Source organism: Apaloderma vittatum, unplaced genomic scaffold, assembly GCF_000703405.1.
Source record: "Apaloderma vittatum isolate BGI_N311 unplaced genomic scaffold, ASM70340v1 scaffold9107, whole genome shotgun sequence".
Classification (NCBI taxonomy): domain Eukaryota; kingdom Metazoa; phylum Chordata; class Aves; order Trogoniformes; family Trogonidae; genus Apaloderma; species Apaloderma vittatum.
Window position 1 is genome coordinate 18,769 of NW_009726667.1, and position 22,982 is coordinate 41,750.

General features: G+C 40.8%; 1 protein-coding gene across 1 annotated transcript; it reads right to left on the reverse strand.

The window, feature by feature from the left end:
• Positions 1-14,446: 14,446 nt before the first annotated feature.
• Positions 14,447-22,114, reverse strand: LOC104276899 (chromosome unknown open reading frame, human C10orf128; the record flags this gene model as incomplete). The annotated part of the gene is made up of 4 exons (XM_009873368.1): positions 22,063-22,114; positions 17,211-17,261; positions 16,591-16,701; positions 14,447-14,471 (listed from the first exon to the last, which is right to left on the reverse strand). Coding segments are annotated over exons 1-4 (239 nt in total), but the record flags the coding sequence as incomplete, so codon positions are not given.
• Between the last annotated feature and the right edge of the window lie 868 nt (positions 22,115-22,982).

Sequence of the window (22,982 nt, forward strand, 5' to 3'; positions counted from 1 at the left end):
CAGATACCTTACAAGATGGTTTATTCACTTACACATGTACACACATGCAATTACTTACAAGTATTACATTACCACTTTAGTTTATCTGTTAGCAAATGCTGCTAATGAACTGCAGTGTTACTGAACTAGGTAGCAGACACCTAGGAGTCCAGGGAAATTATTCCAATATATCAATTTTATCTGAAAATAAACCTTACATTTTCTTGTTCAAAACACACAGGAAAATTACTATCCAGTTTCCTTTGCACATTTGGAAAATTACCTGCTCTGCTAAGGTAATACATAGTCAAATCCTTTCAGTTCCAGTTACAAGTAATACAGTAGCTTATTTTACATAGAAACAAAATTCTAATATATCTGCTCTTATGCTCTGACAGTGTGATGACTCTTAAGTCCCTGACTCAGACTTTAATGAGTGGGGTTAACTGCAGCTCTTCACAGTCTCAGAGTTTTTTCGAATGAGAGGCCTTTGCTTCTGTGAGTTCTTTAATGATACTTCTTACAAGTACACAGAATTTCTAGGTTGGCCTTCAGTCTAATATTTGACTTTTTTTTTAAGTTGCATAACTGCCGCTATATTACAGTAGTGAAGAACTGGAAAGATCTTCATTTATTATGATGTGCCACGTGGCATAACTAAGAGCAGACACTGACTTAACAGTTAACTTTAGGAATTCATGTTAGATGAGAGATTAAAAAATGTGTGCATCTATAGACATTGGTCCGAGCTAAAAGTTTAGGCAGATCCAATCCATTTACAGTTTCAGGTCTTTGGATCTGGCTAGTGGTTATTTGTAAGCTGCAATAAAACAGTGAAACATCCTGCTTGGAGTCATCCTGTAATGCTATGATAAAACAGCTGTGCCTGTGAAATATTGAGATATTACTTAATATTGTGTGTGTGTGCCATCTACCTGAGGCTCTCAAGCCTTTGAGTCCTGCCAGGTTTCCTGAGGGGAGCTTCAGGAATAGCAGAGGACGCCCGGCGTGGCATTTGCTACAAGCCAGGTGCTCCCAGAGCTCCCACCACTGACCTTTGCTGCCCGGTGTTCACAAGCTGAAAGGAAAGCCTGGCTTGAAACAAAAAAAAAATCTTCCTGCTTTTCTTGCACCTTATGATGACAATATCAGTTATAATAAAGCATTCTTGAAGGAAGCAGATTTTAACAAACAAAATAGAATCCATAGAGCTATTTTCTTAACTAAGACCGAAGCCATAGGCTCCCAGCTTTGGTAAAAGCCTGGGATATGTTTACAAAATAACTTTGGTTTAAAGCATTTAAAGTTATTTAAACTATTCTAAATGTTCTGAGAGAAAGCTCTATTTTTTCTTGTTGTCAGTCCCACTGTAAAAAGCTTGTAATTGGAACCAGGCAAAGCAATTTTGACGAAATTAAGTTCAGCAGAATATGTAAGGCTAGAAGGAGCTGAGAAACTGAAATTATTCACAAATTCTGACTGAACTCAGTGCATTGCTGAATACTAAAAAAATAGCAATGGGTAAATTTTGGCAATGTCAAATCAGCTTGTTTTTAGCATGTTGACGTGAAATGTTTTGCTTCAGATGTCCAGAAACTTTACTCTGTTTTGAGTACACAAAATTGTTTCCATTTCAATATTCTAAAAAACAAAACATGAAAAACATAATTTCAGAAAGGAATTATTCATATTTAGTGACCATAATTCATTTTAAATGGCTGAAATTAGCATTACCACTGACAGTTACACAAAATATGTCAGTCCTAAACCCAAAAAAGATTAAACTTTAGTGTGACGTTTTTATATTAAGACAAAACATGTATTTCCTGAAAAACTTGAGAAGCTTTGTGATTTTTAAAGGTACTTCATCATTATTTATCTCACGTGATACATGGGCATGACCATGAATTCTTCTGCTGAAATGTATTGCTACCTTTTTGATTACCTTGTCTTTAATTGATTTTAGAAATCAATCCTATACTTAGCTCAGAGTAAACAGGATCTATTAATGAGCAGATCTCATCTATTTTATTTTCCTCATGCATTTCATTCAAATACATGCTGCTGGAGATTGCAGGCTTTTTGTGTGCAGGTGACTAAAGTTAGCACGCACTCTAAGCTCTTCCTGTAATCAATCAATCAGTCTTTCAATTAAAGAACAAAGAAAGGAATCAGTATTGGTGAGATTCCTGCCTGTGCACAAGAGACTTCTATTGATCCTCAGACCAGGTAACTGTCGATTACAAAAGGATTATTGATTGTTTGTACTTTGTTTTTCTAGTGCATGGATGTCGTCTCTGAAAAGAAAGAAACATCACAGGTTAACAATAACTTTCTTTGGTTTTACCTGGGATAATCCATAGCATCGTTGTAAAAACTGAGCTGGGAGATACCCAGATAAAAATTATAGGAATTCTAGAAAATTATTAATGGAGCTGCTGGAACTACATTCATAAAGTTCTTTCCACTTTTCCTAAATGATTCCTTGTGTCTTTGGGGGTATCTTTTTTTGATAAGGGAATTAACAGAGTAAGTGTATGGTTCTGGCTGTTGCGATGACTTCCAGATGTCCTCTTCACTGGTGGGTAGGAATCCACCAGAAGCAAGAAACGTATTTTAGGGCAGCATCCTACTATAATAACTGCTTACTGTGTTGCAGGCTCTGAATTATTGTTTGAGCCACTTACCAGTGCTGCCTTGCTACATGAGTGGGGAGCAGCTCCTGGATCCATATTGTGTCTGCATCGTTCCAAAAGCTTACTACTTGGAGTAGCTGCTAATGCAGGGGTGGCTGCATTGCAGCTGCATAGGGCAGACAGCCTTGCAGTACGCCTGAGATTTATGGTAGGGTGTTCCAGGTATACAACTGGGAAACTGGAGGACAAGGCAGTTAAATTACTTGCCACAGGCCATGCAGAGTGCCTGGCAGATACGGACTGTCAGCAGGGACTCAGGGTAACCCCACAGCCTTTATTGCTGTGCAGCCTTTCCTTTTACTCTAGGTGGATGTGCTTTTACAGCTTCTATGTGTCTGCCCAGTACCGTCACTCCAGCTCCCTGCTCCATCAGACTCCCCCTTCCCCCAGAACATACCTGTTTTGGCTTGATCCCATGTTTGACCTGCAAAGTACAGAGACTGAGATATTAATTGTGTCTTTCAGAGCAGTAATCGGAGATGAGCTTTCAAAGAAGCAACACATTAGGAGTTGGGGAAATGCAGGAACTTTTCCTTTACTGTTCTTAAAACGCTGCTCTTAATCTTTTATTCTGTTTTACTCCATCTAGTGTCAGTGCTTGGAAATGAGATCTTTGCGTTGCAGCCATCAGCTTGTTTATATTAGATCTCATGACTTTGCTGGGAAATGGTATTCATCCTAGTCCTTTTCCTTCAACACTACTCAAGCATTTTCTGGTCGCTTTCCTAAAGAAAAATACTTGCAGGAGATTTGGCAGGCAGAGACATGCTTCTTGTAGTTTGCTTCAGTCTTTTTTCCCTCTCTGAGCGAAGCTTTGTCACGTGTCTTTCAGAAAGCTGTACTGAAATTTTCTGTTCCTGTGAAATTCACTGCACTGTTAGTGCCTGTGAGAAAGAATTAAGACCTTATTCTCAATCTCTCTAGTTTGAACTGGGCATACAGTCTGCAGGAGACCATATGGTGAGGCGCATAGAGCCTGGAATAAGAGGGAATTGCTTCTGCTCTGCTCTGTTTCCTCCCTTACTTCTTTCTCTAGTCTGGGGCTGAGGTGATCTAGCACAGCTCTATCATGTGGCAATGCCTGCGGTGTCCTGCAGTGCTTTCACAGCTGAGTTCGCCTACTGCTTGCTTTGCTGAGCCTTTGGGGAGCTTCCAGGGCATCAGGAGAAGGTGTCTGCTGAAGTGCAGGGAGGGAAGTTCACTGGCCACCCAGTGGTACCTGATACCTGCTTGCCTGCAGCCTGGTGACCACCCCGGAGGTACCTGGCGGTTGTCTCAGCCCTCCTTTGCCTGCACTGCTCTGGCACTTTGGAGACATGAATAACTTCTTCCAGAGACACAGCTCTGATGTTACTCAGGACATCCAGTTATGCAGCAATATTTTTCAGCTTATTCCAAACGATTTGTGGCAGCTCTTTCCCAGAAAGGAGAGGCATTTCCAAACATAATCAGGGGGCCTGATAGAGGTTGCACTTACAGACTTGTCAGAATTTCTTCTCACAAAATAACACAGATTTAAGCATGGGAACTAAGTTACACAAATTTCAGTCTGTCTGGAACTGTAACCTAAAAAAAAATTCCAACAATTCTTCCCTCCTCTTCTGACAATAGATTAATGCAGAACAAGGCCAGCGCAAAGTGTTTTAAGCTAACTGGGTTGAATCAACAATGGATTAGCTTCAGTGATGCTCACTTTTCCCCTGCTTGTGTCAGAGGAGAATAAGGTGGCAGGGAACTGCTTGGGAAGGACATTGTCTTTCAGTGCCTGTGGCCTAATCTGAAGTAACTCAATTATCTTCATACAAAAAGAACAAAGAAGAGACTGCTTGAGAGGTCAGTGCTCTTCTCCATGTAGTCCACTGTAATCAATAATTCACCTAAAGAGAGTGACTTTCTTGCTCTTGGACTGCCTTCTCACTGGTGACAATGCCAGTTACTCAGGAGATGACGGTCAAGCTTTCTCCAGCAACTCAGCTGTAATATTCAGTATTTACCTTGGGCCAAATGTCTTTGAATAGCCTAATCACTCTGAAAACGATTTTTATGTTATACTGCAGAGATTTTTGGCAGGGCTTGTTCCCTGAGGTGGTGGAGATGCATGAAGGTCTGACTAGACCTTGTGTCTGTGCTGGAAGAAAGGTGAAAGTGGAGCAGGACCGTCTCTGGAGAAGGGACACTCTGTTGGTCCCACCCTTTGCTCTCTTTCAGGGACTGGTGGAAGCTCACTCAAAGGAACCAGTTCACAAACACAGCATTTCCACCTAAAGGAGTAGTTCTTCAGCACTGGTCTCCAGCTCTCAGCCCCCTCGTCCACCTCTCCTGTGCCAGCACAAACATTTCAATGTCTATGTAGTAAACCAGGTTTGGGAGTGGCCCAGGTGTTGTTTTTACTGCACAGAAAACAAGCTGATTACTTTTCAGCCAGTGGTTTTCTATCTTTCTCCATTTATAAGTCCATGCAAATTTTCCATTGAAGCTGTGGGCCTCTATGAAGTGTCTTTAAACCTGATTTAAACTCATATGGAAAGTCTTTGAGCCCATAAATTTCTATGAATCCATGAGAAATGCTTCATGGATCCTCAAGCATTTGCAGCCTGCAAGGCGGAAGTCAGCATCACGTTGTGTAATACTTGCTCATTTTGTTCAGCTTGCTATTTGCTCTCTCACACCAGGCTGTAAAGTGTACATGGAATGTGGAGATGGGTCGTTATAAGCAACAACCAGAAGAAAAACAAGCTTAGCTTTGCTAATACCTAGTGCAGGTCCTGCAAGGCAGAAATCTTGGAGGGTAAGAGATCAGGGAATTCAAATAAAATGATCTGTCAGGCTATATACATCATCTTAAGAAAAGGATTTATAAAGAATCTAATTTTCTGACAAGTCACAGGAAAAAAGGCTCATGGGAGCCCATCGAGAATTAGTGATTCCTTTTTCATATGTTTAGTGTGAACTTGTCCAGAAATTCAGTGGCATGCAGGAAATTCTGTGAGTTGGATTATGAACGAGCTCTGATCTGATGCTGTTCTTTTCTGGCGAAGACCTGTGGCACTCTGAGCCTCTGGCATCGGGAGGCCTTGTTTTGTTTTGTTTTGAAGCTGTCCCTTAGCTATGATAGCAGCTTTCATTCCTAGCTAATCCCATGTTGTCACCTCTCTGACAAGCCCCGGTCAGCATAAAGCTGTTCGGTCTGGATGGCAGACAGGCACTGCCTGGGAGCAGGAGACTCTCTCTTCACTGGTATCTAATATTCGAGTTAACCTTGTTGTCTGTTGACAGAAGTGAAGAGGGTACTCTTCAAGAAACATTTCTGATTTATTTTTTTTTCAATCCAGACTCGAAATAGCTCAAGAGAAACATAAAGTTACTATTTTATTTTTCTTTCTGGAATCAGTGGCACCAGCAAGTTTGCCAGCTGAGAGCACGATGGTTGTGGAAGGAATTGCCTCTGACAGGTGTCTGAATACTACCAGGAAAGCATTCTCCTGACTCAGCAGGTTTGGGACCAGCTCTTACTATGCAAGACTAGCCCCAAACAGTTGTGTGGAGGGGTAGGAAGAAGTAAGGATTCCTCCCTGTTTGGCAGCTGTGAAAAGGTCAACCGCAAATGCAGCTCCCAGTTCTGAAGGGAGCACAGGCATCCTGGGCCAGATGCTCTCCCCAGGAATGTGGAGAGTGGCCAGGGAGGAGCAAAAAATAGCCAAAAGTGTGACTCTGCCCATCAGGCTGGTAGCTGGCATCAGTGAAGTATGCTGTATCCTGGAAACATGTTTAATGAATTAATCTCACCCTAACAGTCTGGGTTATATGTATGTATATATAGATAAAACTGTCTCTGTGTGCATGTGTGTCTGTGTATGAAGTATCTCCTCCATTCAGGAATGGAGCCAAGAGGAACTGAAAGCCTGAAAGTGCCTGCAGAGTGTCTTAGTGCTGCTTTTTAAAACCTGATGTCCCCAGCGCAGTGCAAAGCTTAGTGTCCTTCGTTTTGAAGTGTGTAATATAAAGATTAATTTTGTTTTAGGGAAAAGGTAACCTGAGCCAAAATAACTTGTCCAAGGTTGTTCAGAAGAACAGATTTGGATAGACAGGACAGTAACAAAACCAGGTAGAAAGGCCAGTGTGTTGCTCTAGTCACTGGTGACCTTTGCCTCAACACAGAATGGGTATTTACATTTTATTTCTGCAACTGTAAATGTGCACAGAGCTAAACCAGCCGTTTCTGCTGAGATTGTTTGCTTATTTTTTAACACTTACACAAGCACACGTGGAGTCCTTTAGGCCATCTCTGTTCATACTTATTTGCAATAGCATGAATTATTATGGCATTTGTGCAGCTTTTAAATATTTTTCATCAAAATCGGTTCCCAGGATGCATACTGTGAAAAGCTAAGGTGCTGAATACAGCCTTCAGTCTATCAGCCACCCACTAATCCCTACAGTATTAAACAAGGAGTCGAGCCTGTGCCGGGCTGTCAGCAGGGCCAGACTCACCTTGTGCAGGTGATATCTGCTCCTTAGTGAAGTGCAAATGCACTTCTGCCCGAGAACGCTGAGGCCCTCCAAGTTGTTTTCTTCTCCCATTCCCCTGATAGTTGTTCACTTCTTGTATTTGGCTATGGTGACAATGTGAAGGGAGGCTCTGCAGTCAAAGCAGACCACAAAGGAACAGTTTTTGATTGATTTTGCAGGGCTTATTTAGATTATGGAAGAAGCTAAATGTCTTTGCTGGCTCTGTTTTCCTTACTTGTAAACCTTTAACAACTTATGAAAACTTTATGTTGACCTCATGGTTGGGTTGTTTGAAGAATGTGCTAATTGGCAGAATGAAAGACTTTGTGAAGGTCTACTTGGGGGAAGAAAAGAAAAGAAAAAAAAAGGCAAGTGAAAGAACAGCTTAGGATATAGCTGAGGGATGTTAAGAGAAAACAAGTTTTTGACCCCAAAGGTGTCCAAGATTCTATGTAATCTACATAACTGATTTTCTTCATGTCCAAGAAGATGACACTGGCCAATATCATAGAATCATAGAATGGCCTAGGCTGGAATATCATTTAAAAGAAAGATTCCTGGGAGAGGAAAAGCAAAAAAAGGCTTCTTTTAGGAGAACAAAGATATGTGGTACACTCAGTGGCTCTAAGGAAGTTGAACACTACTGAAGAAACCCAGGAAGTTTTCTGGATTAGTCGAGATTTAAAGAGAATGGAGGTGCATGTAGGATATGGCTAATTTTTTCCCTTTGAGGCTTCGCTTTTGTTGTTGTAAGATGCTTTGTACGATACACAGGGAGGCTACTTTAAACTAGCCACGGTTCCTGTTAGGAGGAATGGCAGCACTAAAGCTCAATTGTGCCTCTTCCGCAAGTCCAAAAGATACCTGAGGCACACAGGAATGGAACTTTGGAAGGTGATGACTCAAGGCCAAAGCGTGCACTCAGACAACCCAAAACAAGGGCAATCTGTCCAAGAGCAGTGGTGTGCAAGGTATGTTGTGGCACACTTTGTACTGTATAAGCACCACTGTTACTAGTCCTCCATATGGGAAGAAAGAGACCCCTGCAGGCTACAAGCAAGGGGTGAGGAAAGCCCAGTGGGCACTGGGAAAGATAGTCAGGGTGGTGATGGGAGAATAGATGGACTAGGAGGCAACGGAGCTCTGACATTTCCATCAGCTACAGTGATGATCATAGACAGGTGAAAGCTGGATAGATTTTGAAGCTTTTTTCATGTTTTCCAGTGCATATTCTTTTCTGCTTTCCCATATCTCTCTGCGGAACCTTGTTCTTTCCAGACCAGACAATGTTTGCTTTCTCTGGCAGAAATGCCATGGCTGCACACAACAAGGGCAAAACTGAGCTGAATGGGGAAAGGGAGATAATTGGTGGACTAGGGAAGAGCCACTGGGATGTGTTTTTGCAGGACCATATAAGTGGTGGTTGTGCCAGGGAGGCCCACCCAAGCTGCAGTGTGAGCTGCCTTCTGCCAGGTGTCTTTCTGGCAGCTCTAGTTTCTGACAGCTGAAGCTCTTGGGTTTTGTTTGCTGTTGAAAAGCATCTTGGAGGATTCGGTCTGTTCCAGCACTGTTCCGCTAATGCAGAAATATGAGACACCTCAGGAAGGAATTCCCATAAGATACCTATCAAGTGCCAAGAGTTTTGGAAGTCTTCTGATAATTCTTCTGTTTCATGATCACTGCTTGTTCAAGTTTTTTCTCTTTATTTTCTCTTTTGTTCTTTTTTTGTGAGGCTAGTCAATTTAGTGTGCAATTTGAATCAGTTGCAGTTTGAGTGAGTCATAAGTTAGTTTAAAGAAGAAAGTACCTTTGGAAAATTAGGATTCTAAGTTGTTATACGTTTGAAGACCAGGCTAGTAAGAGACTGAACAGCTGGGGCTAAGCCAACTCATCTTTTCAAACCATTCCATACCAAGATTTACTCTTCTAGTAAGAATGGTTTCTTCAGAATACCACTGTCTGAGCTTAACGAATTCCTTTCCCATGCCTGTATTTCTTACTTGCATCCCATGTGTTGGAAGAGGTTAACTGAAAAGATAAGGAACAGCTGGAAGCAACTGAGGAAGCATGTTTAAGCAACAGGAAACTTGGAAGATGGAGACTGTAATCTTGAGGGTAAAGGTGGGGTGCTGGTTTTCCCCAATACTCCTGGAAGTATATGATGGACACAGATTTATGCCTAGGAAAATGCGTGCTTCCTCAGCTCTATCTGCAGTTGACATTGTTAGTACTTTGTAGTGATAGACAATTCAATTGTCATGTATTTCATGTAATGAGTCATTGATTTCATCTTCCTCTGCAAAGGTATCCAAACAAATTCTATGTTCATATTTTAATGAGGATCATAGCAGCAAGGCAACAGTTTGAATGAAACGTGGAGAATGAACTAGCCTTATTCCAGATACCTCCAGGATGAAAAGTGAGATACCTTACCGTTGGGAAAAATGTCCTCTTAAAGTCAGGTCTGCACAAAGAAAACGTCTGCTCTCATTGTATAAAAATTTTCTGTGCACAAGACAACTTAGTTACTCTGATTAGGACCTGGATAAAGATAATTCCTTTGCAGATTTATTTTTGACATCATGCTGTTTCAAGTACTTTTGCCATTGAACTTGGCTATAGTAGAGCAGCAGTATGTGATTGCATCTTGAGCAGATATGATTTCAATGGATAGTAGAGCAGCTGAGGCAGTATTGCTCCCTGGCTGCAGTCTGTGTAGTGTTACGTGTGAATAGCTGATCCTGCAGCTGAGCTGTATCTGAGTCACTGCAATGCATTTCAATGCCCAGCGTGCTTCACAAGCTACGCTCTAGTTCTTGATCCTTTTCTCTCATGCACTGCTCTTCCAGTTGGGTAAATTATGTATTCTGCAATTCATATTACTGCAGACCAATGTGGACTATTTAGATCAGAAAGAACTGTTTTCTTCTTCAAAACAGATTCCTCTTTCTATCTGACTCTAAACCTTTTTGAGAGATAAGAAATTGTAAGATCAAATTTTGTTCTTTATCTCTGCCTGTCAATGCAGCTGGCTACAGACCTGAATATGACAAAATGCTAGGAAAAGGGTTCTTGGTTCAAATATTTGGGCTGAGACAGTTCACTTTCAAGGTGCAGGAGCATTTCAAGCCCTCTCATTTGCCTAAAGAATGCTCTGATTCTTAAGAGTACCTTGTGTTTCCCAAACATAGTCTGGCAAAGGAGAGAGAAATCAGTCCCTTTGCAGAAGTCGAGTGAAAAATACAACAGAATGTCTAGATGCTGTTTTGGGTAACAAAAGAAAATCACTGATAGGCTTGGAACTTGGTTAATGCAGCTCCCAAGCTGCTATTCTCCTCCATCAAATATCAGAATGACTTGTGTATTTCATTTAAAACCTGATCTGCTGAGTGGTTTCCATGAGTGTCTATAGAACCCGGTAGGTCCATGGGGAGTTTTGATGTGTGCTGTTGCCCAGGATCTGTTGAGGCAACAGATTCCCTTTTTGCTATTGCAGCGGGCTTAAAATATGTACCTTTTCCTTTTTAGTAAACATATACTGTCTCTTCATCCTTCTTCTTGTCTCTCTATGTCTCTTTCTTTGTCTCCTTCTGTCAAAATAAATCTGACTGCCATGCACCATAGTTAACTCAAAATATTGCTAGCATTAAATGTGCCCAGACATTTTTATTAATACATTAAACTTACATGAAGTTTTTAGGCATTATAATTTACCAAGCTTACACCAAGATGGCATTTGAAACTGACATGAGCTGTTAATTAAAAAAGAGGACATTAAATAATTGTCAGTTGACATCTAAATTACTGTTTTGTTAGCTGACTGAAGCTTGCTTCAAGTCTCTTTCTATTCTCAAGTGTTAGTAAATATCCCATTGAGTTTAAGTGCCATCCCATTAAGAGCTGATTGTTTAAATCTTGATGTTATATACCTGCCTAAATAAATATTGTTAGTATTTTCGCAATGCACTGTCAGTGTCATGTGGATGTAGAAACATTTCTGGTTTAAGTATTTTGAAAGTATCAAGGGGCACACAGCAGAACGTTTCCTGATTTTAGTGGAAACCTGTTCTTGCAACGTGTTGGTTAGGTTTAGTACCAGTTCTAGCACAGAAGATGATTGTCTGCATCAAGGCATTCAGCTGATACAAGGCTGAGGAATTCCATCAACTGTGATGGTGCTGTGTTGGGTGACACCCACTCAGAAGATTTGCCAGCTAGGGGGAGAACTTGTTGAGTGGTTTGAGGAACTTGTGGGAATAATGACATGAAATTTAAAACAAAATTTGGCTGAAGGAGAATTTGCCGAGTGCTCCGTCAGTTGGACTGTTTGGTGTTTTTTTTCTTCTGAACAAATGCTAATAATCATCACTGCTCAACCAGAAAATTCAGTGGTCTGCAGAAGATATGACAGGTCTCCTCTCTGATCCTAAAGGGGTGGTATCTCAGTTATCACCAAGGATTTTAGGTTGCTTGTATCTCTGAGAGATTCAGGATGGCTGTATGATTGGTTGCAGTAAATCTAGAACCAGGTGATTTCAGATAATGGATTTTGCTTTATCAAAAGCTTTTCCAGGACTAGCCTTGTATTAGAATCCCCAGGGAATTGAAGCAAGTGGCTAAAATCAGTTTAGATCTAATTATCTATTAGTCTGGTGACCTGAGTAAATGGGAAACTATCCCTATGACCTCTGGGGAAAAATTAATCAGATAAAAATGAAAATACAGCTTGGATTTTCTTGAGGAATTTCCTCAGTATTTATAATACTGTAGCAGTTGCAATGTGAGTACTTAGCATGACCAATATTTTAACGTTCTTTCCAGAAAATGAACGGGGGGGATATTGTGATAACTTTGCATTTGTGGAGTTTGGGGAAATTTTTATTTTTATTTTTTTGATTCTCGTTGTTAAGAAAAGCTCCTTTCAGAGATACACAACCTTAACCAGTTAGATGAAGAATGTTGGAATCCAAAACATGGCATATAACCACATTCTCTGGGTCAAGGTTTGTGCTGCAATGAAAAGATGTCAACATGGGTGAGAGTCCTATGGAAGCCTATTGCGTACTTCAGCTATTACTTGTGCTATAAAGGTACAACCTTTAAGATAGTCCCATTAGGTATAGGCCTATATCAGTGCAAACTCTACCATCTAGAAAGACCATACCCTGAAGAATACTGGGAGGAAAAATTAAAAAGTGCATTGAATCCTGTGTGCTGTATTTCCTTCTGACCTTCTGAGAGTAGATTGCTTGGGTTGCAGAATGATGGTTTAAAACCAGCTAAGCTAGTTCTGCATCAGCAATCTGAGATGTAGAAAAGTACAGCTTTGTTAATAAAACAAACCACTGTACATACTTACTTGCTAAAAATTTATACTATCTTAGGGATATCTGCATTTTGCTCATACTACTAAGGATTAGTTTATAGGGGCATTTTTAAATGTTTGCTATGGGTCTGGTAATATTTTTACTTTCAGAGGTTTCCAGTAGAAGGCTCTACTGTTTTTCCAGATTAACACCTGTATTATAGAATCCCTTAATGAGCCACCAAGGAGTAATACACAGATGCCTTGAAGTGAAGATTTGTTAGTAAATTACTTGCTGCCACAGTGGAACTGAAAGCTGCAACTGATCAAGAAGCAATGGTAGATCTCTAGTTTTTTTCTACTTAACCAAAATAACCTCATCTGTAGCATCCATAGTTTTGCTCCCAAACATTGTTGAATTACAGCTTCTCTCACTTGTCAGTGTTGTTGGCTCTGAGGCAAAGAGTTTGTGTATTGTGTTATGTTTCCAGTTCTACGACTGGAATTTTGACATGAAACTCAAAACTTCAGCTTTTAGCAAATGCCTGTAGACTGGGAAGAAGAATCATCAAAGGGATCAATGTAAGGTCGTCATGAAAGATGTTAAATGTTGCTGACATGACAAAATTGGTTGCTTCCCCTAGAATGATATGAGGACAGTGTCATAGATGTTCAAACTGTCTCTGAAGGAAAAGGTAGAAAAGTCCAGTGTTGAACAGTTCATGGATCATACCATATACATTTCATCCAGACAGTAAATCTACTTCCTTCTGTCTCTGCTTTTGTCTTTGTCCCTCTCTTCCCTTTATTTCCTTTTCTCTTGACTCTGGTCTCTGGCTTTTCTGTCATGGCTTAGCTCTTTCTCATGCCCTTACCATTCATTGCACTGTCTATACTGTACTTAATGCACCAGAAAGTTTACTGGTTATTCTATGTTCTTCTAGCCATGTAGTAGTCCTAATCTGTTTTAGATTAATACACAGAAATTAACAGTGTCTTGTAGGAGTGTAGTGTGTTACTAGAAAGGAAACATTTTGTGACAGTTAGCTATGTTAGGCTGGGGAAGCCTCTCCCTGGGAAAATAACACAGGCTTCCCGGCTGGGACCCTTCTCTGTTGGACAGGCAAAACACTGAAGTACTTGCTGCAAAGGGTACTCTTGCTTTGATCTTCGACTGCGTGTTTACACATGCTGTGCTCTCTTTATGAGGGATGCCTGTGATGGGGACCTCACTCTATCTAGCTCTCTGAGAGAGGCCAAAACCCATTTCTTAGGTCACTGAGTACAGCTGATGCCTTTGGTTCCTGAGAATACTGATTAATTAATGTGTGGGGTTTTTTAGTCACCTATAAAATGTCTCAAAGGGACACAAAAAAGCTTCCACATCTGCAGATTTCCACAAGCCAACAGACAACTTGCAGTCCAGAGTTCCTGCTCCTGTACATCTCTGCCCTATTGCCTGTCCTTGGAGCAGATGAGGAGTGACCATAGCCGAAGCAGTCTAGAACTGCCTCTTATGCCTGGGAACCTGTCAGGTGCTCAAAACCTAATGTGGTCTTGCTGTTTCTGGGTAAGGGGAGGGAAGGTGAAGGTTAAAAATGCATCCCTTCCATCAAGGATGGAGACATTCTTAAACGAGTGTGCTATCACAATACATAGACTAAACTGGGGAAAAAAGAATAATAAGCTTAATTGAAAGTGTTTGGATTTACTTTTTTAAAAAGAATCTCAGTCTGCTGGGATTTCTTGCCTATTTCTGAAATGTCAAAACATTGTTCCAAGGAATTGCCTTTTTCCATGTAGATCCACTAGATATGCTGTATATCATGATCCTCTAGAGCCTTGCATGTGTTATGTTTTATCCTTCAAGTCACAGTTGTGAGGAAGCAGCAGGCATAAAGAGAGGAGTTCAGCATTTTAGTTTGTGTATCATAACACAGGGAACAACAATTCTTACCTTCTCTCCATTTTGCCATCCGACTCTAAAGAGAAAACAGAAAACTCCAGTGAGTTAAGAAACAAGGAACAGAGTTGTGATAGGCCTGCTCAGAATTTGTGAGGATGCAACCAGGAGAACGTAGTTATGGCTAGTAAAGATCCAGCCGTCCTTTCTGATGTAAAACTCTTTAATATTAGCAGTGTGATGCAACCTTCCTAAAGCTCTTCTTCATTCTTCCAGCTGGGATATCTCACGCAAATTTTCTTAAGGCTGTATCTTTGCTAATATTTTGCCTATTTTGAGTTTCATTGTAGCATATCCCCAGAGAGTCATGAGAAACAACTTTGAGGGCAGATGCTTGATGAGCATGAGGTGGAAGCAGTTTCCCCTTAGACCTGCTCTGTAGTGCTGCTAAAGAAAGCATCAACCATTCCTCATTCAGGAAGTGGCACTAGATTGTCATTTGAATCCTCCTGGGGTACCTTGGGAGTCTGTTTGAAGACCCTTTAGAAGATCAGTGTTTACTGTAAGTAGGACCGAATCAGGTCATAACTGACAGGCTGAGCTCACTATAGCAGCATTGGGTCCAGAGAGCTCACTCCAAGCTTAATGCTTGTCACAGGTTCGGGCTAAGCTGGCCACTAATAGTTAAGACCATTCCGCCCTCTTTACTAAGCAAGAGTCAGTGACTACTGCTGAAGTGGGGTGTCATGGTGCACTGCTGACTTATTAGGGCTTGACCGTTCTGGATGCTGGAAAACTACCTCTCATTTGTTACGTGAAGATTAATGCAAAGATCTAGCCACGGAATCAAATGTTTCTGGATACAGCAGACGAGCAGGTCCCAGTCCTGTGCAGCAGCCGCCTCTCCGTTCTTTCGCTGCATTTTCCTTGTTTAATGTCCGACTCATTTTTCATTGTGGAAACTGGCTACATATATCAGAATTTCTCTGCTTTGAAAAGTGGACTGCAAGAGCTGGTGCTTTTCATGCAGCTGCAAAGTGCTTTTTTGAAGTTTGCCGTTGAGATGCCATAGATGGAGTGATGCTTTCAGTCCTCAAACTTTCATATTCTAGTCCTTCTTCTTTCAGTAAGGATTGCTTCCCCTCATGTTTCATGAGATTACCTCACTGCTTCACTCCATTTCTGCTATGGTTTCCTTCCAAGGCAAATTTTCATTTGCTACAAAGAGTACAGAACTCTCCTGACAAGCAAAACATGGCTTGCAGAAGTTTGCTTTAGTGAAGTCCCGGAACTCACTTTTTTGTAGTAAAGAACAGCTTATACTGATGTTCTAGTCAATCTGTTAGTACTTTGTGCTTCTTCATTTGCCACTATCTATTGCTATTGTATTTGCTGTTATTTCAGTGGAAGAAATCATCACAATATTTGCTCTGTGAAGCACTTTGGAGTCCTGTCAAGAGGTTCTGTGCAGAGGATGGAGGGCCAGGGACCACCATTGCCTCTGGAGAGGCCCATGGGAAAAATTCAGCCACTCACTCACTTCTGTCTAGTGAAACGATGGGCGTTATTCAGTTTAACTTTTAAGATTTGGGGTTTGGATCCAAACCATAGTTTGTAAACTGCTGGTCCAAAGTCAAAAGGAACTCTTGCTACCAGAAGTTATGATGTTATATCAAAGAGCTTTTGCCTGTTTCAGATGCAAAACATGCTTTCATGTGGCAACTTGAGAAGCAGTCACAGTAGAAAAATTATAGGGAGTTTTACCATGTACTCTGAAACTGTGTATCTCAAGAGTTAGGCAGTCACATTTGAGAGAAAAGTCCAGAATCATTGAAATAAATAATAATTCTGACTAGGAATTGTGAGTAAGCCTCTTGCCCATCCTGCAAATCCAGCAGGCTTTTAACTTACATTGAATAGACAGAATTCTGTTTTAAAAATTAATTAGGATAAAAGATACCCAAGCAGCATGCTGAAGTGAATTCTGTTTCTCTTGTACAACCAAAGAGCAGAGCTAGTTATACTGAAATATGAATCTGCAGTTCTAGGGACTCCAGCACTTCAAACATTTTTTAGATATTTCTTCAAAGGAAATCCAGAGCTGTACCCAACAGTCTCTAACACTGAAGCTCAGATCTGCTGTATTAAAACATAAGATCTAGATTTCTGGATAAGAAATCAGGAGTATTTTTTCTTACCTCCAAAGACATTGTCAATCATTTGGGTTTTGATCATGCAGATTATTACTGCTACAAAACCAATTGCTAGAAATGCTCCCAGAGTCACTCCTATAATAAGATATGTGAAATCTGCAAAAATTGAAACAAGTCAGTGAGTATACACCATTAAGTAATAAATACAGACTTTGTGTTTTCATGTGACACAAGGTTTCCAAAGTTTAAATGCATCCCTAAAAAAATTAATTCTTTACAATTGCCCGACAATGCTGAACCAGACTAGATACCTGAGAAGAGTCTGCTTATTCAGTCCTCTGCATGTTATGAAACCATGTTAACCCATGGCAACAGAGCTCAATGCCATTTTATGATAATGAACAATTTTAGCTTTTGGTACATGCAGGTCTCAGCTGAGTTTTAGAGCTAGAGTTCTGCTTTTCCCCCCAAACTTAAATCCGTAAAAACAATTTAAAAGCCCCAATCACACAGCAGGACTCTGCTGTGCTGCATAAAGTACAAGCACACAATTACATTATTGTCTTCTACACAGAAAACATGTAGAAGCACAGTAATTTTTGTTATGTTTGCTTTGCCTCACCTCGACTTCCTGTCTGGAAGCAAAAATCTCACCATGAACTCACCTATTTCCTCCTCTGAGTTTCCAGAAGCACAGACCTGTGCTCTCCAAAAATCTGAAATTGAAATAGTTTAGCCTGTTAGAACATCGAGGAGAATGCTCTATATTCAAGGACAATGCTCCATCTGACTTTCCAAGGAGATGGTTGATCCTGGTAAAGCTTGAGAAAGGATCTGAGGCTTCCTGGAGTAGTGAAGTGTTAATATCCTAAGAATGTGGCCACCATATGCCAGTTTTTGGACAGAATAGAAAATACACTTTTAACATTTTATGTCGTCTTAGCCCTGTTTCCATTCCAGAGCTTCCTCACTGCAAGCCTGAGAGCTGTGTGCAAGAGAACCTGCTTTATAGTCAGAAAAAGATTACAGATGCAGTAAAGCTAATAAGACATGCTGAGAAGAGAGGATATGGTGTACCCCAGCACCCCTCTCCCGAAAACCCGAGTCCCAATCCTGCCTGTAGTTCCAGTTTTCACAATGTGATTTATTGCTGGCAGAGAACAGTCTTTTTCCTCTTGCAAGAAAATGTTATGGGCTGAAAGCAACCTTTCCAGAGACCCTCCATGCCAAGTTCCGTGTTCATCAAAAGGACACCCTCCTGGCCCTTCCCTTCTCCGTAAAGCCACCGAGCTGTGCTGCCCGATGCTTGGAGCGTGCAGGCCTTTGGCATAGAATGGAAAAAATTAAATCCCCAGTACTTTTCAAAGGAAATAGATTCAAAATTTTCAAAAAAGAAAATCAGGGAAAAGGAGAGAAGTCATGTTTAGTTTTAATGTTGTTTGCTTATTATAGAAACTTACTAAATGTACATTTAAATAGGTTTTCAGTGATGGGTATGCAAGAATATTTTTCACTGAAGTCTTCTCAAGTAGCTCCAAATGACATAACTGATGTGTAGCTGCCTGAAGTACCTGGATCATGAGAAGGCTTTAAAGGCAGATATGTCTCCTGCATTTTAAAACAGGACGCTGCGAAATTTTTATCTCCTGTACATGTTTCAGGCAGAATATGAAGTCCTCTTCTATAGCCCTTGATCTTTGGCAATCCACTGTCTAATCACATTTTCTAATCTCAAATTTTTATAAATTATGGACCAAGCCTCAAAAATTTGGAGATGAGCTTAAAAAAATCTTGGGTTTTAAAGCAAATCTGTATTAGGAACTATAATTCTGAGCTGAAAGTCCTTTTTTTTGCCAAGCTTTTCTTTATCATTAAAATGTCAGGAAGCTTGTTTTATACAAGCAGAAATGTTTTGTCTCCAAAACCCCTGTGACACTCAGAGAAGGGAGTTGAGAGGGGTGGGGAATTGGACTGCAGATATGATCGCAAAAGCTGACTATAGTACATGACCAAAATCAAAGTTACAAAGAAATGGAAATTTTGTTTTAAAAAAAGCCTTAGGACTACCCAGTGGGTGTAAAAAACATAGCACTTGATTTTCCAGATTAAAAGACAGTCTCTTTGCTCTTGCCTGTAAATTTATTTCACTATAAATTTTAAAAAAAACCCTTTCTTCCATTCCTTTAATTATTCTTTGTGCCCATATGAAGAATGTTTTAAATTCAAACATAATAAAAGTGATATTGTATTACTTTTATTATCCTAATGATCATAATACATAGACCTTAATGTATGCTTTCTAATGGAATTAAACCAGTGACAGATTATGTTTTTTATGACAGAAATAATATTTTACATGGAATATTTTATGTAGGTCAGTTTAATATATTGAGATTAAATTATTAGTTTCTTTTTTAAAAGGAAAGGAGGGAAATCTCTGGAAACCCACAGGACTAGAGAGAACATTTTCAATTCATACTTTCAATATGGTTTTAATTAAGGTTTAATATCATTTACTGGGTTCTGCTTAAATACCATTTGCTTTTGAGGACTGTGTTAGATAGCCAGCTTGTGTTAGTTTCAGTTTCTTCTTAGGTGGAAAGAAATGGATTAGCATGTGTTGCTCTTTGACCAAGATGCCATCTTCAATTTAGATCTGGGGATGTTCACAAACCTCCCACTATGGAAGGGTTAGAAATGATGCCTCAAATTCTGCAGCACTCCAGTCACAGTGCTAGCTTTCCCACCCCTTGTCCCTCTATACCAGGTTTAGACTAACTCCCACGCTTTGAACAAACCCTCAGGACTTGGAGAGCATTTGCTTCTTGGTGGAAGAGCCTCATAGATCAGTGTGATGTCTGTTCGTGAGTGACTCACGGATCATTTTTCTAAGGGTCTTGCAGCAACTGACGATACTTTCTCACCTCTCCAATGTAGCTGGCTCAGGCATAACTGCAAGTGGTACCGTAATAGAGATGTGTCCCCAGGGTCCTGACAGCACAGGAGTCTGTGAGAGGCATGAGCTGCATCTCCAGCTGCTGGGAGAAAGTCTTTTTGTGTGTGTTGTTGGCAGCGTGTCCAGAGATGAGACTGCAGGCTAGGTAGGTCTCACATGAGACGTGAAGGAGGCCAGAGAAAGAGTAAGTGTGAATCTGCTGCGGCAGCTTGCCTGAGGAGCTGGGCTCAGTCAGGTTTGCTGGAGCTAGGCATGCAGCTGAGAAGCCTTTTGCTTCTGGATGCACAGTTTAGTCCTCAGCCAGTACCGTTAACTCCCTCAAGGCACATACACTGAGCAGATGACGGACTCACAAATAAGTGTACCAGCCTGGGAGCCCCTGGTTTGTGATCTCAGCTTAGCCCTCCTCAGACCTGGTGTGCACAGAATTGGGCTAAGCAGGAAAGAGCTTTTAAGGCACACCGAGGGATGTCCTGTTCTCCCTGTGCCCTCTCCTACATAACTGTGCTCACTCAGTGCCTTGCCTGCAGGAAAGCGGTGCAGAATGTAATTTGGACATAAGATCAAGGAGCAGGAATAGCTCACCTTATGAGAGATTGTAAACAACTCCCAGCCATAACCTACACTGATAATCAGCAATATGTGCCTTGTATTTCTCAGTGCACAGCACTTGCCTTAGTCCCTTCACTTCTATGGCCTCCTGTTTACATGTGGCTTTCTTCTCCCTTTTTCCCCTGTCTCAGGTTTCTCCTCATTGCAGCAGATCGTGGCTAGTTCTGTGGCATTGCAGTAGCCAGGGGTTCAGTGCTCATCATCTTTGGGCCAGCAAATGAAAAAGGAAGCAAGTACCTGGGAAATTCAAGAGGTAGGATGGAAAAAGGAAATGGCTCACAGTGGGTGTCTGAGCAACTTCAGAGTCAAACAAAGAGGCTATGACAACAAAGAGATAACACCCAACGATCCTGTTGGAAACCACTTCTAGAAGCCATTATTAAAAAAAAAAAAAATTTAAAAAGAAAGGTATATTGTCTGGCATTTAGTGTAGCAAAATTCCCAGCTACATGTAAAATTCGTAAGATAGGCACTGCCAGCATCCAGACAGATGGAGTCCTTCCTCAGTCTTCAAATTATAGGCAAAAATCCTTCTTTATAGTGACAGATGAGGACAGGAGTCACTCCTACATGAAAATGGGATTTTTTTGAGTTCCAGTCATTGCCAGACACACCTCTATCCAAGTCCTGTAGATACAGCATTGCCTGCACCTATCCATGTGACACTTGTAGGCACATTAATACATTTTTCCTTGTATTTATTGCAAAGTGCCTTTTGCTGTAGAACATGTCTTGCTGCTCTTGGAACTTGCATCTCCGTCTTCTAAGCAAATGCTACTGTATTAATGGCACTTGTGCCATTTGATTGTTGAGCAGTTACTAGTCAGTAGCTAGGGAGCAGTCATTGCTGACTTCACATCTGTAAGAATGGTTGGTTACCCATATCCTATGTGGTGCACAGTCACCATTCCTCTGGACTCTTGGAAGTGCCTATAGAAAGGTATGGAGGGCTTTAAGGGCCAACAACAACAAAAAAGATAGTAATACCAACAAATTCCTGAGAGGTAACTGAGAGGTACCCTGAGAGGGACTACAGGAGGATAGACCACTGCTGTAGATCTACAGATAACTTTGCTTGCAGAATCCAAGGTAGGAGCAGATAGACAGTGGATGCAAGCTAGTTGGTCTGCATGCCTCAGGTGAGACAAACTACTCTTGTGGGATTCCCCAAGGGTAGGTGATGATTTTCTCTGAATTTCTGCGTAAAGTATAGTAGCGTGAGAGGTGTTCATTAGGTAAAGATGAGGCTTTTGCCACCAGAGGGTGCCTGCCTCTTTACCTGACATCTCAGAGAGCACAGCAACCCTTGTAAACTTTTGTCTTTGTAGCTGCTGCCAGCTCCACCCTCCTCATTAGTCTCAGTGCTAACATGACCCCTGCTGACAGTTTCTGTCCATGAGCCCCACCTCTCCTCTGCACAAAGTGGAGGTGAGTAACCATGAAGAGCCAAGTGGTGAGGATGAGAAAGCCCTGCTTTGGGCTGGCAGAAAGTGTTAGAAGCAGTGGGAGTTAGCAGCATCGAAGTCCTATAAGTGAGAATCACAAAGACCAAAAGTGGCTTGCAGGTAGCATGCACACAGATCAACTTTTTTCTTATACTCTACTGAATTACCATTTTCTATGCAGTGCCAAACAAGATGTTCAGCAGCTCTGCCGTCTCATCTGCAAAGATGCAGATATTTGACTTTGTGGTGTTTTTTGCTGTGTATTTAACTTCCGTATTGTGCACAGCAAAGACCTTAATACCCAGTCTAGGAAATGTTAGATAAAAAACTCATTAGAATACATCACTGTCTCAGCAAATGTTCTTCCACCAAGGAACAGAGCTCTAAACAAAGTTTTAAACAACATATATACAATTAGACTGGGAAGTAAATAATGCCACCAAGCTCAGGGAAAAAGAAAAAGCTCTCAAAGAGGACAGAAAAGAAATATGATAGTTCACTTACGTAAGAGAAGAAATGCCATTAGGACTGATATCCACCTTGTTAGTGAGCTCATTGTGAAGTTTTGACAACAGAGTTGCTTCACTGAAATTTTCAAAATTTAGCCCTTCTGTGGTGTCTTTTAAAGAAAAAAATAAATAGAAGATAAAACGGGTCATGTGACTATATTGGGAAACTACAGTCACATCCTGAGTAGTTACATTTGCAAACATAAGTTCCCTTTTTTGGGTTTAAGTCCAACATGTAAACAAACTCCCCACTTCCACATGTTCTTTGAGAAAGGTGCACAGCCAACAGCCACAGCCTGTTTCAGCTGTTTTGCTTTCTATGGAACTGAAAATGCTAACATTTATTTTACAAAACTGAAAAAGTCATTCTGCAATGAATTGGTCTCTGCTGGTGTCTTCTAAATCCGTGGAGATATAAGTGGATTTTTTGCCTTAGAAGGTAATCTCTCTCAATGTTGCCAGCTTTAGTGTGAGCTCAGCATGAACACCATCATAACATTTTGAGCAGACGAGTACTTGGCTGAACTTTTCCCTTTCAGAATCAGATTTTTCAGGAGAAATTCACCATGGCTGCAAAACGATTGCAAGCCAGTTCCTGGAAAAGAAATTAGGCCTATGAAAAATGTCTTGATGTAGTAGGAACTAAAAAGCAGGAATTTACTAGCAGATGCTGCTTTTGATAGGACTTAAGCTTATTCTTTGAGCCGTAGTGAAAAAACAGAATTTTCTGTTCTTCGGGAGAATTCATGATTTCAAACAAGTTAACCTGCTCTAGTACTGAATGACAGCAAAACATATAAGTAAATATTAATGTTTCTACTAAGTGAACTTATTCCGCTCAACTCATTTCAGATCCATTCGTCAGAGGGGAAAGGCACAAAAGCATAGGCCTCATTTTTTTGCAACAGAAGTCTC